Source organism: Ambystoma mexicanum, chromosome 7p (assembly GCF_040938575.1).
Source record: "Ambystoma mexicanum isolate Mex_15411 chromosome 7p, UKY_AmexF1_1, whole genome shotgun sequence".
NCBI lineage: Eukaryota > Metazoa > Chordata > Amphibia > Caudata > Ambystomatidae > Ambystoma > Ambystoma mexicanum.
Genome location: NC_090939.1, coordinates 878,223,123 through 878,241,793, shown reverse-complemented (window position 1 = coordinate 878,241,793; position 18,671 = coordinate 878,223,123). Strand labels below are relative to the sequence as shown.

At 51.4% G+C, this 18,671-nt stretch overlaps 1 protein-coding gene and 1 long non-coding RNA gene across 3 annotated transcripts in view; one reads left to right on the top strand and one right to left on the bottom strand.

The window, feature by feature from the left end:
• MAP3K15 (mitogen-activated protein kinase kinase kinase 15) overlaps window positions 1–18,671 on the bottom strand; it is a 1,358,420-nt gene that overhangs the window by 93,305 nt on the left and 1,246,444 nt on the right. For both annotated transcript variants that reach the window (XM_069637110.1, XM_069637109.1), the window contains exon 26: window positions 14,708–14,820. In XM_069637110.1, coding sequence (XP_069493211.1) covers window positions 14,708–14,820 — 113 coding nt within the window. The remainder of the gene's footprint in view (window positions 1–14,707; window positions 14,821–18,671) is intronic.
• The window catches only part of LOC138526401 (uncharacterized), a 309,600-nt gene that overhangs the window by 77,339 nt on the left and 213,590 nt on the right, over window positions 1–18,671 (top strand). The window lies entirely within an intron of this gene.

Sequence of the window (18,671 nt, the reverse complement as noted above, 5' to 3'; positions counted from 1 at the left end):
GTGAAGGCCCGGCGCCTCGTGGAGGGGGGCCGGGGCCGCATGAGTTCCATCCAGAAGAGGGTCCTGGAACGTGTACGCCCAGCGCTCCACGCCCAGGTCCTTGAGAGGGAGGCCCGTCTGGAGTTGAGCGGTATGTGTCCAAGCATTACTGTGTGAGACAGGGCATGTTGCGGTGTGCTGGTTCTATGATACTTGCCTGTATGTGTGCCATGGGCCATGTATGCATGTATGTGTGCAGGGACATCATGGTAATGCATGTGCGACCAGTGATGTGTGACCCACATGGTTGTTGCATGTGTTGAAATGCGGCATGGGGAGCCCTATGCAGATTTTGGACATGAGAGCATGCCAGTCTCTGTACCTGGACATGGATGGGGGTGAAGGATGGGTGCTGATGCCAGGTACATATATGGTAGCCATGTCTGTGTGCCTGACCTGCGTGTCTGTGACTTGTGCATGCCATGGATGCATGACACATGTGTGTGACAATGCACAGATTCAGTGACGCACCCAACTTACCCTTGGTTCGCCTGTGTTCGGTGTGTTTGGGGCCAGATGGATGTGACTGAGGTGAAGTGTGTGCATGTGATATGCATGAGCCATGATGCATGTGAGTTACATATCATTGAATGTTTCTAGAGTCCATTGGACATGCATGGAAATGTCCATGGCATGCACCATGCCTGTTACTGTGTGTGTTTTGCCTGGACTGACCCATGTGTTGTGGAGGGACATGATGGAAGTGTACTTTGACAGTGGTGCTCATCTGCTATTGCTTCCTGTCTAGGGGACCATTGTACAGTAGCCTGATGCTTGTGTCCTTTGTCTCCCTCTACGCAGCGGCTAGTGAAGAAGAGGGCGGAGACGGCGCTGTGGAGCAAGGCGGCGGGGATGCCCCCACGGCTGCAGCGGAAGGGGTGGGTGAGCCCCCACAGGGGCCTGCTACGGCGGGAGACGGTGAGGAGCCATCCAGGTTGGTGGTTTGCACAGAGGAGGAGGAGGCCGACACTGGTGCACACATGGGGCCTGGTGGGAGCATCCCTGCTGGTGCAAGTGGTGCAGTCCAGGGCCAGGGGCAGGAGGCAGCACAGGTCACCGTGGAGGGGCCTGTGCATGTCACTGTCCCTGACCCTGTGAGTGCACCACCATGCACCAGCAGGGATGCCCCGTCGCAGGCCCGTCCGCAGGTAGAGGGGATGTCCATGTCACCTGACTCCCCTCCACCTGCGGACGTGGTAACCCCTGGCCGCGTGGAGAAGGTCCTGATTGGGGTCGCGATGCGCACGGCTGTGATTCGTGATGACGTGCGTGCTTCCCGGGAGGAGCACGCACGTCATCACGAAGTGCACCGTGCCGACGTGGCCCAATTGGGATCGGCCATGTTCGGGGGTTTCCTGCATGTGTTGGCCAATCTGACGGCCCTCTCCTCCTCTGTGCAGGCTATCCACCGGTCGTTCTCCTTGCCGTCTTCCGGCCCAGATGCCACCAGGGCCCCCTGTGGACCTGCCCCGACCAATGCAGCCAGCTCGGTGGGGATCCCATCCCTGCCACAGTTGGGAGTCGGAGGTCCAGCAGGGGTGGACAACACAGCAAGTGGACCCCAGCAGATGGAAGATGTGACGGCATCATCGGGCAGGGCACGTGCACGACGGCGTCGGTGATTTCCATCAGCCTGGATGCCGTCGTGCTGGCAGAGGCAGTGGCGTCGGAGGCAGCAGCGGGCTCGACGTGGGAGGCATCATGGCTCGGGGCCATCAAGATCAGAGGGGCAGGCATCGGCCGGAGGGCAGGGCAACCCTGGGATGGTGGTGTGTTCCGTGTGGGAGGAGTTTGGCCAGCGGATAGGTGCGGAGCGGCAGCGGGCGGAAGAGGAGCGGCTCGCCATGGTCAGGGCGGAGTTCTCCATGCGTCGGGCATTGAGGCGGGCTGAGTGCCTCGAGGAAGCTCGCAGGGAGTTTGAGGTGGACATGGGGTTGTCCCTGCGAGACCTCGGGGCCAGGACAGAGTCCCGCCTCCAGGACATCGACATGGAGTTCGATGATGCCCTGGCCAGCAACATCACCAAGTGAGCCGCAGGACTTGCCCGCTGCCTTTGTATATAGTTATTTAGTTAGTTAGTGCTAGGTTTCCTTTATTTATTTTTATTATTTTGGACCGCTCGGACAATGGCCACTTTTTTGTACATATATTTTACATTAGTTAGTGGTAGGTTTCATTTTTGGTGTTGGGCTCATGGACCCTGGAACATTCCTGTATATAGTTTGTTTTTTTGGGAGATACATTTTTTTAATTTCTTATTGTTTTCACCATGACGTAATGGTTTTTCATTTATTTCCTATGACATGATATTGCTTTGGACAAATTCATTTTAATTTTTTATTCCTTTGTTTTTTTGTTTATCACTTTTGTTCTCGGACATGGACCATTTATTTACTTAGCCACATCGTTGTATGTTTGAAAAGTTCACTTATTTTTGGTATTTAATACATTTTTTATATTTTCTTACACTTGTGTTATTTTCTCATTGGTTTGTTACATGTCATGATATGGGTTTTGACATTCACTTGCACCCATTGTGTATGTGTGTGTGACGGACATGTGTTCTTTTGCATACTTGGCATTGGGGTTGTGTCATGTGATTGCATTCACTATGTGGGTGGATGCAATCCTTGCCTGGGTGTTTGTGCTGGGTATGCTGGCCATTACTGCCATGATTGTGTATCGTCAGGACCTGGGGCCAGGGGGACATGTGTGGGGGCCTGCTGGCAGGTTCCCCACAGTGCTGGGGGGCGGGGGTGGTTGGAGACATGAGTGGGGGCCTGGTGGAGGCTGCCCCTGCACTGCTGGGGGGTGGGGGTGGTGGTAGACATGGGTGGGGGCCTGGTGGAGGGTGCCCCTGGTGGCAGGGGGGTGGGGGTGATGGTTGACATGAGTGGGGGCCTGGTGGAGGGTGCCCCTGCACTGCTGGGGGGTGGGGGTGGTGGTAGACATGGGTGGGGGCCTGGTGGAGGCTGCCCCTGGTGGCGGGAGGGTGGGGGTGGTGGGAGACATGGGTGGGGGCCTGGTGGAGGCTGCCCCTGCACTGCTGGGGGGTGGGGGTGATAGGGGACATGAGTGGGGGCCTGGTGGAGGGTGCCCCTGGTGGCTGGGGGGTGGGGGTGGTGGGAGACATGGGTGGGGGCCTGGTGGAGGCTGCCCCTGGTGGCTGGGGGGTGGGGGTGGTGGGAGACATGAGTGGGGGCCTGGTGGAGGGTGACCCTGCACTGCTGGGGTTTGGGGGTGGTGGGAGACATGAGTGGGGGCCTGGTGGAGGGTGCCCCTGGTGGCTGGGGGGTGGGGGTGGTGGGAGACATGGGTGGGGGCCTGGTGGAGGCTGCCCCTGGTGACTGGGGGGGTGGGGGTGCTGGGAGACATGAGTGGGGGCCTGGTGGAGGGTGACCCTGCACTGCTGGGGTTTGGGGGTGGTGGGAGACATGAGTGGGGGCCTGGTGGAGGGTGACCCTGCACTGCTGGGGTTTGGGGGTGGTGGGAGACATGAGTGGGGGCCTGGTGGAGGGTGACCCTGGTGGCTGGGGGGTGGGGGTGGTGGGAGACATGAGTGGGGGCCTGGTGGAGGGTGCCCCTGCACTGCTGGGGGGTGGGGGTGGTGGGAGACATGGATGGGGGCCTGGTGGAGGGTGCCCCTGGTGGCGGGGGGGTGGGGGTGGTGGGTGACATGAGTGGGGGCCTGGTGGAGGGTGCCCCTGGTGGTGGGGGGGTGGGGGTGGTGGGAGGCATGGGTGGGGGCCTGGTGGAGGCTGCCCCTGGTGGCGGGAGGGTGGGGGTGGTGGGAGACATGAGTGGGGGCCTGGTGGAGGGTGACCCTGCACTGCTGGGGTTTGGGGGTGGTGGGAGACATGAGTGGGGGCCTGGTGGAGGGTGACCCTGCACTGCTGGGGTTTGGGGGTGGTGGGAGACATGAGTGGGGGCTTGGTGGAGGGTGACCCTGGTGGCTGGGGGGTGGGGGTGGTGGGAGACATGAGTGGGGGCCTGGTGGAGGGTGCCCCTGCACTGCTGGGGGGTGGGGGTGGTGGGAGACATGGATGGGGGCCTGGTGGAGGGTGCCCCTGGTGGCGGGGGGGTGGGGGTGGTGGGTGACATGAGTGGGGGCCTGGTGGAGGGTGCCCCTGGTGGCGGGGGGGTGGGGGTGGTGGGAGGCATGGGTGGGGGCCTGGTGGAGGCTGCCCCTGGTGGTGGGAGGGTGGGGGTGGTGGGAGACATGAGTGGGGGCCTGGTGGAGGGTGACCCTGCACTGCTGGGGTTTGGGGGTGGTGGGAGACATGAGTGGGGGCCTGGTGGAGGGTGACCCTGCACTGCTGGGGTTTGGGGGTGGTGGGAGACATGAGTGGGGGCCTGGTGGAGGGTGACCCTGGTGGCTGGGGGGTGGGGGTGGTGGGAGACATGAGTGGGGGCCTGGTGGAGGGTGACCCTGCACTGCTGGGGTTTAGGGGTGGTGGGAGACATGAGTGGGGGCCTGGTGGAGGGTGACCCTGGTGGCTGGGAGGTGGGGGTGGTGGGAGACATGAGTGGGGGCCTGGTGGAGGGTGCCCCTGGTGGCTGGGGGGTGGGGGTGGTGGGAGACATGAGTGGGGGCCTGGTGGAGGGTGACCCTGGTGGCTGGGGGGTGGGGGTGGTGGGAGACATGAGTGGGGGCCTGGTGGAGGCTGCCCCTGCACTGCTGGGGGGTGGGGGTGATAGGGGACATGAGTGGGGGCCTGGTGGAGGGTGCCCCTGGTGGCTGGGGGGTGGGGGTGGTGGGAGACATGGGTGGGGGCCTGGTGGAGGCTGCCCCTGGTGGCTGGGGGGTGGGGGTGGTGGGAGACATGAGTGGGGGCCTGGTGGAGGGTGACCCTGCACTGCTGGGGTTTGGGGGTGGTGGGAGACATGAGTGGGGGCCTGGTGGAGGGTGCCCCTGGTGGCTGGGGGGTGGGGGTGGTGGGAGACATGGGTGGGGGCCTGGTGGAGGCTGCCCCTGGTGACTGGGGGGGTGGGGGTGCTGGGAGACATGAGTGGGGGCCTGGTGGAGGGTGACCCTGCACTGCTGGGGTTTGGGGGTGGTGGGAGACATGAGTGGGGGCCTGGTGGAGGGTGACCCTGCACTGCTGGGGTTTGGGGGTGGTGGGAGACATGAGTGGGGGCCTGGTGGAGGGTGACCCTGGTGGCTGGGGGGTGGGGGTGGTGGGAGACATGAGTGGGGGCCTGGTGGAGGGTGCCCCTGCACTGCTGGGGGGTGGGGTGGTGGGAGACATGGATGGGGGCCTGGTGGAGGGTGCCCCTGGTGGCGGGGGGGTGGGGGTGGTGGGTGACATGAGTGGGGGCCTGGTGGAGGGTGCCCCTGGTGGTGGGGGGGTGGGGGTGGTGGGAGGCATGGGTGGGGGCCTGGTGGAGGCTGCCCCTGGTGGCGGGAGGGTGGGGGTGGTGGGAGACATGAGTGGGGGCCTGGTGGAGGGTGACCCTGCACTGCTGGGGTTTGGGGGTGGTGGGAGACATGAGTGGGGGCCTGGTGGAGGGTGACCCTGCACTGCTGGGGTTTGGGGGTGGTGGGAGACATGAGTGGGGGCTTGGTGGAGGGTGACCCTGGTGGCTGGGGGGTGGGGGTGGTGGGAGACATGAGTGGGGGCCTGGTGGAGGGTGCCCCTGCACTGCTGGGGGGTGGGGGTGGTGGGAGACATGGATGGGGGCCTGGTGGAGGGTGCCCCTGGTGGCGGGGGGGTGGGGGTGGTGAGTGACATGAGTGGGGGCCTGGTGGAGGGTGCCCCTGGTGGCGGGGGGGTGGGGGTGGTGGGAGGCATGGGTGGGGGCCTGGTGGAGGCTGCCCCTGGTGGTGGGAGGGTGGGGGTGGTGGGAGACATGAGTGGGGGCCTGGTGGAGGGTGACCCTGCACTGCTGGGGTTTGGGGGTGGTGGGAGACATGAGTGGGGGCCTGGTGGAGGGTGACCCTGCACTGCTGGGGTTTGGGGGTGGTGGGAGACATGAGTGGGGGCCTGGTGGAGGGTGACCCTGGTGGCTGGGGGGTGGGGGTGGTGGGAGACATGAGTGGGGGCCTGGTGGAGGGTGACCCTGCACTGCTGGGGTTTAGGGGTGGTGGGAGACATGAGTGGGGGCCTGGTGGAGGGTGACCCTGGTGGCTGGGAGGTGGGGGTGGTGGGAGACATGAGTGGGGGCCTGGTGGAGGGTGCCCCTGGTGGCTGGGGGGTGGGGGTGGTGGGAGACATGAGTGGGGGCCTGGTGGAGGGTGACCCTGGTGGCTGGGGGGTGGGGGTGGTGGGAGACATGAGTGGGGGCCTGGTGGAGGGTGACCCTGCACTGCTGGGGTTTGGGGGTGGTGGGAGACATGAGTGGGGGCCTGGTGGAGGGTGACCCTGGTGGCTGGGGGGTGGGGGTGGTGGGAGACATGAGTGGGGGCCTGGTGGAGGGTGACCCTGCACTGCTGGGGTTTGGGGGTGGTGGGAGACATGAGTGGGGGCCTGGTGGAGGGTGACCCTGCACTGCTGGGGTTTGGGGGTGGTGGGAGACATGAGTGGGGGCCTGGTGGAGGGTGCCCCTGGTGGCTGGGGGGTGGGGGTGGTGGGAGACATGAGTGGGGGCCTGGTGGAGGGTGACCCTGCACTGCTGGGGTTTGGGGGTGGTGGGAGACATGCGTGGGGGCCTGCTGGCAGGTGCCCCACAGTGCTGGGGGGTGGGGGTGGTGGGGGACATGAGTCGGACATGGGTGGGGGCCTGCTGGCAGGTGCCCCACAGTGCTGGGGGGTGGGGGTGCAAGGGGACATGAGTTGGTGTTCATTAGTTCAAGGAGACATGTGCCTTTGCTGGGGGGCATGCCCATGGTGGGTGGGCTGCCTGCGGGACATGACCAGGAATGCAGGGTAGTCCCCTGTGGTGTGGGCTGCCTGCAGGGGCCGTGGAGGGTGTACAGGGTACACCTGGGAGGACCCACACTGTCAAATCACATGTGGAACTTCCCGCGCACCCCTGAAATACACGCGCCCCGGCTATTCGCGTGTGGAACTTCCCGCGCACCCCTGAAATACACGCGCCCAGGCTATTCGCGTGTGGAACTTCCCGCGCACCCCTGAAATACACGCGCCCAGGCTATTCGCGTGTGGAACTTCCCGCGCACCCCTGAAATACACGCGCCCAGGCTATTCGCGTGTGGAACTTCCCGCGCACCCCTGAAATACACGCGCCCCCAGGCTATTCGCGTGTGGAACTTCCCGCGCACCCCTGAAATACACGCGGCCAGGCTATTCGCGTGTGGAACTTCCCGCGCACCCCTGAAATACACGCGCCCAGGCTATTCGCGTGTGGAACTTCCCGCGCACCCCTGAAATACACGCGCCCAGGCTATTCGCGTGTGGAACTTCCCGCGCACCCCTGAAATACACGCGCCCAGGCTATTCGCGTGTGGAACTTCCCGCGCACCCCTGAAATACACGCGCCCAGGCTATTCGCGTGTGGAACTTCCCGCGCACCCCTGGAATACACGCGCCCCCAGGCTATTCGCGTGTGGAACTTCCCGCGCACCCCTGAAATACACGCGGCCAGGCTATTCGCGTGTGGAACTTCCCGCGCACCCCTGAAATACACGCGCCCAGGCTATTCGTGTGTGGAACTTCCCGCGCACCCCTGAAATACACGCGCCCAGGCTATTCGCGTGTGGAACTTCCCGCGCACCCCTGAAATACACGCGCCCAGGCTATTCGCGTGTGGAACTTCCCGCGCACCCCTGGAATACACGCGCCCCCAGGCTATTCGCGTGTGGAACTTCCCGCGCACCCCTGAAATACACGTAGCCCGCTACCCCAGGCCCGATCGCGTGAGGAACTTCACGCGAACCCCTGTAATACACGTAGCCCGCTCCCCCAGGCCCGATCGCGTGTGAAACTTCACGCGAACCCCTGAAATACACGCGCCCAGGCTATTCGCGTGTGGAACTTCCCGCGCACCCCTGGAATACACGCGCCCCCAGGCTATTCGCGTGTGGAACTTCACGCGAACCCCTGTAATACACGTAGCCCGCTACCCCAGGCCCGATCCCGTGAGGAACTTCACGCGAACCCCTGTGATGCACGTACCCTTCTGAAATCGCGTGTTAGACTTCCCGCGCACCCCGGTATACACGCACACGTATTTTTTGTCAGCGGGTGTCCGTGTTTGTGGGTACCCCTTTGCACGTCATTTTTCCTGGAGGGCCACAGTATGGGACATTCATCATGGCAGTATATAGGTGCTATTTGTTGGCGCACCTTTTGGCGCACATTTCTTACAGCCGCAGAGACGCTACCGCCTGCTTTCTTGTGGCGGTCGTGTTTGTGCCTGTGCGCTGGTTTGAGCGTGCGCTTTTTTGCCCTATTCTATTCCATGAATTTGTGTTTTAGGCGAGCGTGTGGGCGTTCCGCGCACTTGTGCCCTGTACTTCCCCCGTGACGCCCACGTTTTGGCAAGTTGTTCCCCATTCCGAGTGTTACGCCCGTGTTCCGCCTACTTTTGTTGCGTGCGCCGCGCTATGTGCGAATTCCGCTGTGGCCTGTGCGATTTTCGCTGTGACCTGGCGCACGCTGTTAGATGGCCTGTGCGCCAACGTGCGCCGCGCACTTTTTTATCGCACATCCGCTGGTTTTCTCGCGCACGGCCTTCCATGAATCGACGTGCGCTGCTTTTCGTGCGATTTTCGCAATTGCACTGCGATTTTCGCTATTCCACTGCGATTCGCACGTTTTTGCCCACTTGCGCCGCGCTAATTATTCCATGAATCGGCCCGTGAGTGTTTTGTTGCATGCAGAATGGCACTATTTTCCCCACAAAGAATTCCATGAATCAAGCCCCATGTGTATTGTGGGTTTTGTTTGGAAAGCATGATGTATGATGTAAATCATGGGTCCTGGGTGTTTAGGCAGTGCTGTAAACGAAACATGAACACCTGCAAAATAACACGTACAAAGTATAAAAGGATAAAAGGTGTACATCTTTTAAAACTAAAAAACAATATTTAAATAATATTTCGTACAGAGGGGATTTAACATTTGGACAAGTGTCAAATGCCCATGCCCCCCCCTCTCTCTCTCTCTCTCTCTCTCTCTCTCTCTCTCTCTCTCTCTCTCTCTCTCTCTCTCTCTCTTTCTCTCTCTCTTTCTCTCTCCTCTCCCCCTCCCCCTTCAAATACAAACAGCCAGACCCTTCCAGTGAGGTCTTTTCTTTTTAACGTGTCTCAGACGCAGATTTTTTACAACAGGAAGTGATTAGAGATGAGAAAAGGTAACAGGCAGTGACCATTGCTGTGGCACTTTTTCTTAAAATAATACAGGGTTTTAAAAAGCAATTTATTAAGGGGACACAGAACACGTTGTGTGAAACAATGACCTTGTCATGCATTTCATATCACTTTGTGTCTGTATGAGATTTTTTGTAAATTCTCATTCATTTCTATGCTGGAGCTTGCAGGCTTCCATTCAGAATTGGGAAAATAAAGCTACGATAATATGGGGTTAAGCAGAGTGGACAAAATGGCACTAAATGCATTTATCAACACTTTTTATGAGCTGCAGGATTTTGTATGATTTGGCAGGTGAAGATGGAGAGCAGATCAGACTTAACAAGGCCCCCTGCCAAATCCGATTGGTTTTCCACCAGCACATATTTTTACATTGGCGGGAAACCAATGGATTCCTATGGGATCCACCTGACATTTACACTTGGTAAAAGTGGGCAGATTCCAAAGGAATCCATTGTGGATGGCTCCCACAATCATTAATTGTGAAAGTGATTTACACTTTTCCAGATACATAGTGGAAAAGTGAATTCACCAGTACTTGATGGAAACAATAAAAATTAATGAATGGTCCTTTTGCAAAAAAAAGTGCAAACAAGAGTGGCCCCCTCTGTGCAATTTAGGATTCAAAACAAAATGCCCCTTACTCTTTTCATCAACACGCTTCTAGAATGATGAATACATTGTCAGGTTGTTTTATCATGTGACTTGTGTATTTTTAAAGTGTCTGTCTAAAAATTAAAGAGTTATTTTAGCTATTCAAACACATATTTGTGCTAACCTGAGCCAGGAAGATGCATGGTCATGTATCTAAATGTCAGGCTAGGCGCACATTTTCCCTTTGCCACTTAAGCAAAGTGTGTGTTCATGGCCAAATCACTTAATTTCACTATGCCTTTCCTGCTGAAATGAGGTTCCCCCAGAAGTGATTCAGTGTGCAATATAAGCTATTGCAAAAATTCTCACTCATGGTTTGATAGATGGGCTGCACAGGAATTAGGACCTGCTAAGAACACACACACATCTTTTATTGAAAATATCAGGGCACATTTATTGTTAATGTTAATAGATCTTGTACCATGCGCTGTTGTCACTTGCGTGGTCTCTTGGCACTCTGGGGTATCTGCAATGGAAGGAGGGTGGGGGATTTGAGAGGGAGAAGACAAAGAGAGCTTTGATGTGCTGTTGGCAACTTCAGTTCGTAGAATCCGGTCACTGAGCGTTGGTGCGTTTTTGGTTGGTAGCCATTTTGTGGTGTTGAGGTATGATTGTGTATGGTTTTATTTTATGTTGGGTGTTGTAGAGTGCTGTTTGTGATGTGGTGGAGGTGTGGTTGTGTTTAGTTCAGAGGTTGAGTGTGAGTATGCAGAATGGTGAGTTTTTAGTATGGTTATTTAGTAGTAACCACATTTCCAACCCAAACAATCCATCTGGGTCAACACATTTCCTACCCCCAACAATCCAAGGAACTAAATTGTGTCATTCAATAGAAAATCGAATTAAACACATCAAACAAAGAGTCATCATGGACAATTGCATATTATAACCAGTATGTAAACAGTATGTACCAGACAATGATGTACAGGGGCATGGCAGGGGAGCAAGGCACTCTCCTCCCCGTCACGTCTCAACTTGAGCGATACCCGGATGCTGGAAACCCCTTAACCAACACTGCCTCCTTCCTGATGCAGCTCTTCCAGCCCTAGCACTCGGTCCTACGTGCTAGCACTCCCTCGCACCCTCAACTCAATAAGAATGTGCTGCAAAAATTCAACCAAAAATAAAACTTTGTGCTTAAAACATAATTTAGTAAGAAACAAAATCTCCTATTCCTGGCTTCAGTATTTTGGAGGGGTGGGGGTCTATCTTTCCCAACAAGATGGAGGGACCACAAGCACCTCCTCCGGGGCCTGTTGGGAGTAGCCACAATGTTCAGCAAGGCATTGTTGAGCGAACACCATCTGAGATGTTACAAAGACTGGGGACCTCACTGCTCAGCCGTCTCTGAGGAGGAGGGAGGTATCACCCTAGATTCTCTCCAGCCAGTCCAAGAAAGGCATGATGGGGTCTGGTGGGAGTGGAGGTAAATGGGAGTTATGGTTAGGGGAGCTGTAGGAAGGTCACTGGGGCTGAAAGGTGATGGAGGATTGGATATGATAGAAAGGGGAGAGCAGATGGGAAGGGAAGATAGGTAGATTGATGTTGCAACACTATTTTCCTTGCTTCTCTTTTGCTCTGTACTGTTTTTTATAGAGGGGTGCAAATGTATTTTTCCAGATCTGGGAAGGCTTTTTTGCTGGATCACGAATCTAGGAAATCTGGATCAACCCCAGCACTTTTATTTACTCCTAGAACCACACCCAGTGGAATTTGGACCCCCCTGATCACAAACCTGGCCTACCCAGATGGAAATTCCTGGAGCAAGGCCTGACCTCAAAGAAAGTCCTGTAAAACTAAGGGTACTTTAATAAATACATCATGGCAGAGGAGATCAAACAGCAACTTCAGGTGCATGTGGTAGCATCCAACATCCCTCATGCTTGCTAGGTGGGTTTCGAACCTCTGAGGTGCACCAAACCACGCTCTGAACATCAGCAAAGACCTCATGGCATCCCTCAACACAGAGTCCCGATCATAGTTGACCTGACCGCTTTGTTTGGCACAGTGAACCAGAATAATCGTCTTTTAGTGGGTCTGGAACAATGGACTGTTTCCATAGTCTGCACTATATTGGCTACATTCCTTCCTGACAACCATCATATCAGAATTAGCATTAACACTTCATCAACAAATCATATCACCAGTTGCGTTCCCCAACCTTCTGACACCTCACTTATCCTTTCCAATATCTGTAAGTGCCTGTTTGCACATCAGTCAGCCACAACTATGCTTACAAATGTGCAGATGAAACACTGGTACAAATACTGCTGGCGTACAACCCAGACCAATCCATTGGGGTCTTGGAAGGCCTTAAGCGCATCTACTGGAACAAGGACAGCTACCCTTGTTTGAATGGCTCTGAAAATGAGGTCATGATCACTGGAGATCCAAATATGATCTAAACCATAATGAACAAAGAGTTGAAAAACCTTCTAATATGGGTTGAAGCATTCAACTGTGCTGCATACCAGTCCTCTTAATGTGCACCAACTTCCAACTCATGTTACTGAGAAAGGTCCCGCTGCTGCATACAGCAGAGGACTGGCCGGGGCTTCTTCCTGACTAGATTATTGTATTGCTGTCCATGCAGCGGTCCTAAAAAGAGATGAACTGCAAGGAATCCAAATCCGACTGAAAAACTGTGCCTGGATCTAAACCACATAACACCACATCTCATCTCTGCAGCCTTGAAATGACTTCGCCTATTATTGAAGCAAGTAATTCAATTTAAGATTGTGCGGCTTGCCTACAAAGTGGTTGAGGCATCAGGAACTGAATACCCGAGAAAGCAAGCTACCTAATATGTGTACAGCAGGCATCTCAGATTGTGCAGTGATAAACTAATTGTACTGAACAGACTAGACCTTAAGATGCACAGTGGAAACCCACAAGGTGCTAGGCTCTGAACTCTGAAACAAGCTGAATCTAGATCAGAGGGACCAAATCAGCCTGACTTCCTTCAAAAGGGCCCTAAAGACATTCCTGATTTAAAAAAGCTGCCCAAGCTAACTAATCCATTGTTGTTTTCACCTTTCTCTACAAGAAGACCAGGCACCTTTAACCTGTGTTTTGGTACAAAAAAAACCACATAACCCCAGACCAGGTGTGACAGTCCACAAAGATGTTGATATGCACAGCCGCCTTGGTCGGAGGGAGCGTATCACTTCCTGCAAGTAATCACACTTTCTGAATGCTGTCAAGTGACTGGCACGGGTAATATAGCTCAGTGGCAATGCACTTGTCTTGGAAGCAAGATAACGCAGAGCAACACAGGTTCGAATCCCGGGTCAGCGCTTAGAAACCTCTTTGTTATTAAGCATGTTATAAATAACCAATTATACAATATGGCATAATGTTGGCACAATGTAAAACTCCTCTGTAAACAGATAGACATCTGCCACCTGGAATTGAAGAATGGTAGGCTCAGGGAATGCAATATTGTGCACACATTTTTTCTGGAGGAGCAGGACACATTAAGAAATATTTGTGAATGCACTGAATGTGGGAGAGGATTTGCTCAGAATGGACAGCTTACATTCCACCAGAGAACACATACAGGAGAGAAACCTCATGTGTGCACTGAATGTGGGAGAGGGTTTGCTCAGAAAGGACAGCTTACGTTCCACCAGAGAACACATACAGGAGCGAAACCTCATGTGTGCACTGAATGTGGGAGAGGGTTTGCTCAGAATGGACCGCTTATGTACCACCAGAGAACACATACTGGTGCGAAACCTCACAAGTGCACTGAATGTGGGAAAGGGTTTGGTCGGATGGGACATCTTACTATCCACCAGAGAACACATACAGGTGAGAAACCCCATGTGTGCACTGCATGTGGGAAAGGGTTTGCTCACAAGGGATCTCTTGTAATCCACCAGAGAACACATACAGGTGAGGAACCTCATGAATGCACTGAGTGTGGGAAAGGTTTTGCTCAGATGGAAAAGCTTACTAGCCACCAGAGAACACATGCAGGTGAGCAACCTCATAACTGCACTTAATGTGGGAAAAGGTTTGCTCGGAAGGAACATCTTAATAGGCACCAGAGAATACATACAGGCGAGAAACCTCATAAGTGTACTGAATCTGGGAAAGGGTTTGCTAGGAAGGGACTTCATATTGGCCATTAGAGAACACATACAAGGGTGTAACTTCATGAGTGCACTGAATGTGGGAAAGTGTTTACTCAGAAGTGACATCTTGTTAGCCACCAGAGAAGACATATACATACACTAATAGTAGCTGATTATTAGTTAAATCACTTGTGTTTGCACCCCTTTTAGAATATTCTAAATATATTCCTTGATTTGGGAGGAAATAGAACTTGTGCAAATTTGGAAATGTGGTGCCTTTCTGTCTAAAATGAAAGTTTCATGGGTGTAATGAAATCATCGCTGTTCTCTCTGAATTCCAAGAAAAAAACAGAGGACCAAAATGTTACCAGATTGAATTGATCCCGGATAAGCTGACCTGCTGAATTTAAGCCTTACCCAAGTGTTTATAAACTGAATGAAATACTGATTAAAATAATATTGAATTTAAAAAAAAAAGAAATCTTTGTTCAACTCAAGAGGGCAGGATCAAGACTTCACTACCCGAAGCAGGGAGCCCATGCACTTCCAGATGTTGGTGGGGGTCGGCTGTCATACCCCAGACCAGGTAAGTATTTGAATTGGAAATTGTCAAAATGTTTTAAATACAAGATGGTTTAAAAAATGATTTAGCAAATAAAAGTACCTGAGGACTTTAACTTCAATTGAAGAAGGTGGAGGTCTTGATTTTTCTGTTCCAGAACTTGCCGTAAGAGGTTCTGATACGCTCTCTCTTTCTGCACAAGATCGTCCAAAAGCCTACAGTCAAAGAAGTCATGTTAAAAAAGCCAACAATAAAAACAATGGATATGCATCTAGGTCTTTCAAAGATACAGACTCTAAAGCAGCTATAAGGGTGTTGGGAATTAAAAGGAGTTGATTGGTTTCAGAGAACTGCTGTCACTAGCTGGGCTATCTTTTAGAATTGGATCTGTCTAATTTGGGAACAATGATCATATCAACGTAAGTTGGTGGTTAAGAGACAAACCAGGCTTCAAGAAAGGAGAGAGACATCAGAGTACTCTCTTGTTTCATGGCCAGTCACTCTTAAACTGGAGATGCATATTTTTGCCCTGTACTTAGTGCATACATGATCATCTCGACTCATCAAATTTTGACGTTTTACACTCTTTTTTTCCCCAAAAATGTTGTTAGCTCTTTAACATCCTTCCCTGGTGACATTACATTTCACAATATAATCGTATTTACGGCTTTAGGTTTAGTTATATACATTCCTCAAACTTTCTCTTTTAGTATGGTTTCTACATTCATTTAAATTATGTTAATAGTTTAGTATCCCTTTCATTTCGGTGCTACGAACTTCACATTCTGACGCGTAGCACAATTATGTCAATGCATTTGTGTGGTGACGTTATCACAAGTCCGTGTGGTGATCTCACTACGATGACGTACACGTAAGGGATTGCCCTGCAATTTTTCGCGTTCCATTGTCTTCACCAATTACGCATCGCTACTGTTGACTTAAATCCACATCTTATTTGGGTAAGACAACTGGTTATTCTTATTCCTTTTACTTTTATTTTTACCATAGGTCCACAATATTATTTAAAGCTACCAGGATATCTTGTAGATCCCACATTTAGGGGACACTTATTGTTTCTGTATCTTTTCAGACATGAAGGCTATAGCAGACTTTGGTGTGACGCAACTTTAATACTCTGCTCTAATAAGAGACCTTCCTGTTATATCCAAGTATGTTTAGGCTTTTCTTTACAAAAATGGTTTCTATTCAAAATATCTATAACACTGATGGTTTCTACAAGAAAGCTGGTTTAATATTTCTGATTTTTCCAAACCAGATTCTGGATTAAACCTATGATAACACTGACAAAACGTATTGCTACGTCACCCTCTTTGAGAACAAGCTGCACATTTCACTTCTGTGTGCTTACAACTATGACTCTTCTTGAGAACAAGCTGAAAATCTTACTTTTCTGTGCTTTTAATTTGGGGACACTTCAAAGAAAGTTTTTGTTTTTCAACTAAAGAAGATTGAATCACCTGTTTTTGTACACCATGTGACATTTTGTCATATCACTTTTTCAGCTTTCACCATGCTTTCATTGTTTGTCGAATGTTTTCTCTCTCCAATTCCTTTATGAAAAATGGCCTTGCTTATTGAATAAAATAGAACAGTATTGCCAATTGAGTTACACACATCAAAAATATATTGGACAAGGAAATTGGGTTAACTGGATTGCCAGTGCGCTGTAACCTAAAAGTCAACCCAGTGACAAGCTGCAGAACTAGAACAACAATGTTCTACCGATAGCATCAAATAACAGTATTACAAGATTATACTAGTTGCATGTGCTTTGCCCAAAATTCTAAAATCTTAAAGCTGTTCTTCATTCAAATATCAAACAACTGTTAATATTGGACTCATGAGATATGAGTTAAGTTTAGGATGTATTTGATATTCTGATGTTGCAGTACATTCAGCCGACACGTGTTTTGAGACAGCGTCTCTCTCTCTCTCTCTCTCTCTCTCTCTCTCTCTCTCTCTCTCTCTCTCTCTCTCTCTCTCGAGGCCTTATCAATGAGTGATGGTGCGCCCATACCAGTATACGTGCTAATTAGGTCAGATTATTACAGTTTCTCAACTATTCTCCCAAAAATTCTTCATGGTATATTTCATATTCAACTATTTGTGACACCGTATTTGCCGGTGTGGGTCAGGTCCTCAAATATGTACCCAGTATTGAAATTTTTTTTTTTTTTTTTTTTATTGCAATTTACAGTTTTTTTTTTTCAAACTTTTATTACAATGTTTTTTCCTAAAAGAGGTCTCGTCTCTTTGTGTTGTTGAATTTGTCCTTGTCATCAGTTGTCTTGCAACGTCAAAGCAAGGATAACGAAAAACATTTGTCTGATCGTGCGGTCATTAAGTTCGAAGATGGCATAACCGAGCAGTCCCCATTAAGGTCTCTTATCGGCTTCTCTAGTGAAGGTATCACACTGTCCAGCATATTTATGGCTCCACAGATTAAATGGACTGAGTTCCCACTCAGGATTCGTGTCCATAGATCTTCTTGGTTTTGCGTTAAAGGAGCAAACTGACCTATATGTAGGGATCTAATTTCCTTAAGTGATTGACATTCTATTAGTAAATGCTTTACTGTTTCAGTTTCAAGTCCACAGAGCCTGCATGAATCATCTTTGGTATTTTCCATGTGTCTCATACACAGCATATACCGTGTTTTGTATATGTTGGTTCGTAGCCGGAAAAATCGGTCTCTATGGAAACGCGATGGAAATTGGCAAAGGTATTTTGGTGGATTATCTAATTTGTTGGTTGTCGGCCCCAGATCCATTGCAGTTGTCAACCCATGGTATTTGTCTAAGTTTTGTGTCCATAACCACTGTCTCAGTTTTTTTCTTGCAATTTGTGGCCATTTTAATAGCGTCTCCATTGTGACATTTGCCGACTGCATATATATTTGAGTTCTTTGGGACCATTCTTTCAACAGATTTCTTTGATTTGTTTCCCTATGCTGAACAAATATTTTATATGCAGGTTCCACATTGTCGAGTTCCATCTTTCTTAACAGCGCCATGGATTTCCAGATGACTATGCCATGCAACGGTTCCACTGCAAGTTCGTGTCGAATTATTATCATTGAAAGGTAGTTTGGTAGTTGTAGCACACGTCGCCAAAAGATACCTTCCAATTTTGACCAGAGCTTTGAGTCGATGTTCCAGCCTGCCTCCGCACCAAACGTGATAGCTGGGATCACCTTTTGGAGATAAAATGTGCGAACTGGCGCAAACGTAAATTTTCCATATAACCTATGTATTCTTGCTCCTTGAAGTGCCAATGTGCGCATTCGCTTATCAAGTTCATTGACCCAGTTTCGTTCTCTAATTGAAGTATTTATTAAGATTCCTAAATAGCGAATCACATTGACTTCGTCTATTGGATCCTTGTTAATGTACCATTTAAATTTCTTATTTCTTGCTCCCTCTGTGTGAACAAGTTTCATGATCTTCGTCTTTTTTACATTGATCTTGAGGGCATTTGCTTCCATGTATTCTTCCAGGGCACTTAGAAGACGCTGTAGTCCGATTGGTGTTATATCAACTAGCACCAAATCATCAGCGTAGATCAGACAGCGTATTTGATGTCCATTTATTTTTGGCGAAAATGCCTGTGTGCCTGTTAGGGCTTCAGCGACATCAGCAATGTATAGCTTAAATAGAACTGCAGCCAAGGGGCAACCTTGTTTCACTCCTTTGTTTGTTGTAATTGGTTCTGAAAGATCACCATTTTCGTTGAGCCTTATTCTTATTGTGGTAGATTCATGTAAGGCTTGTATTGGATTTAACAGTGAGAGCGGGCAGTTCCATTTCTTTAATTTTGCCCAAAGCATCTCTCTGTTTATGGTGTCGAATGCCTGTTGCATGTCAATAAAGGCGAAGTACAAGTTTTCTCTCTTCCGGATAGCTTCAAGCTTTAAGATGTTCACTATCACAAGGTTATTTTCTGTGCCTACTCCTTTCGTGAAGCCTGTTTGTCTGTTATCTTCGATTTTACATTGCCGAGCCCATGCCGTTATTTTTTTTTGTAGGAACGTTGCAAATACCTTTCC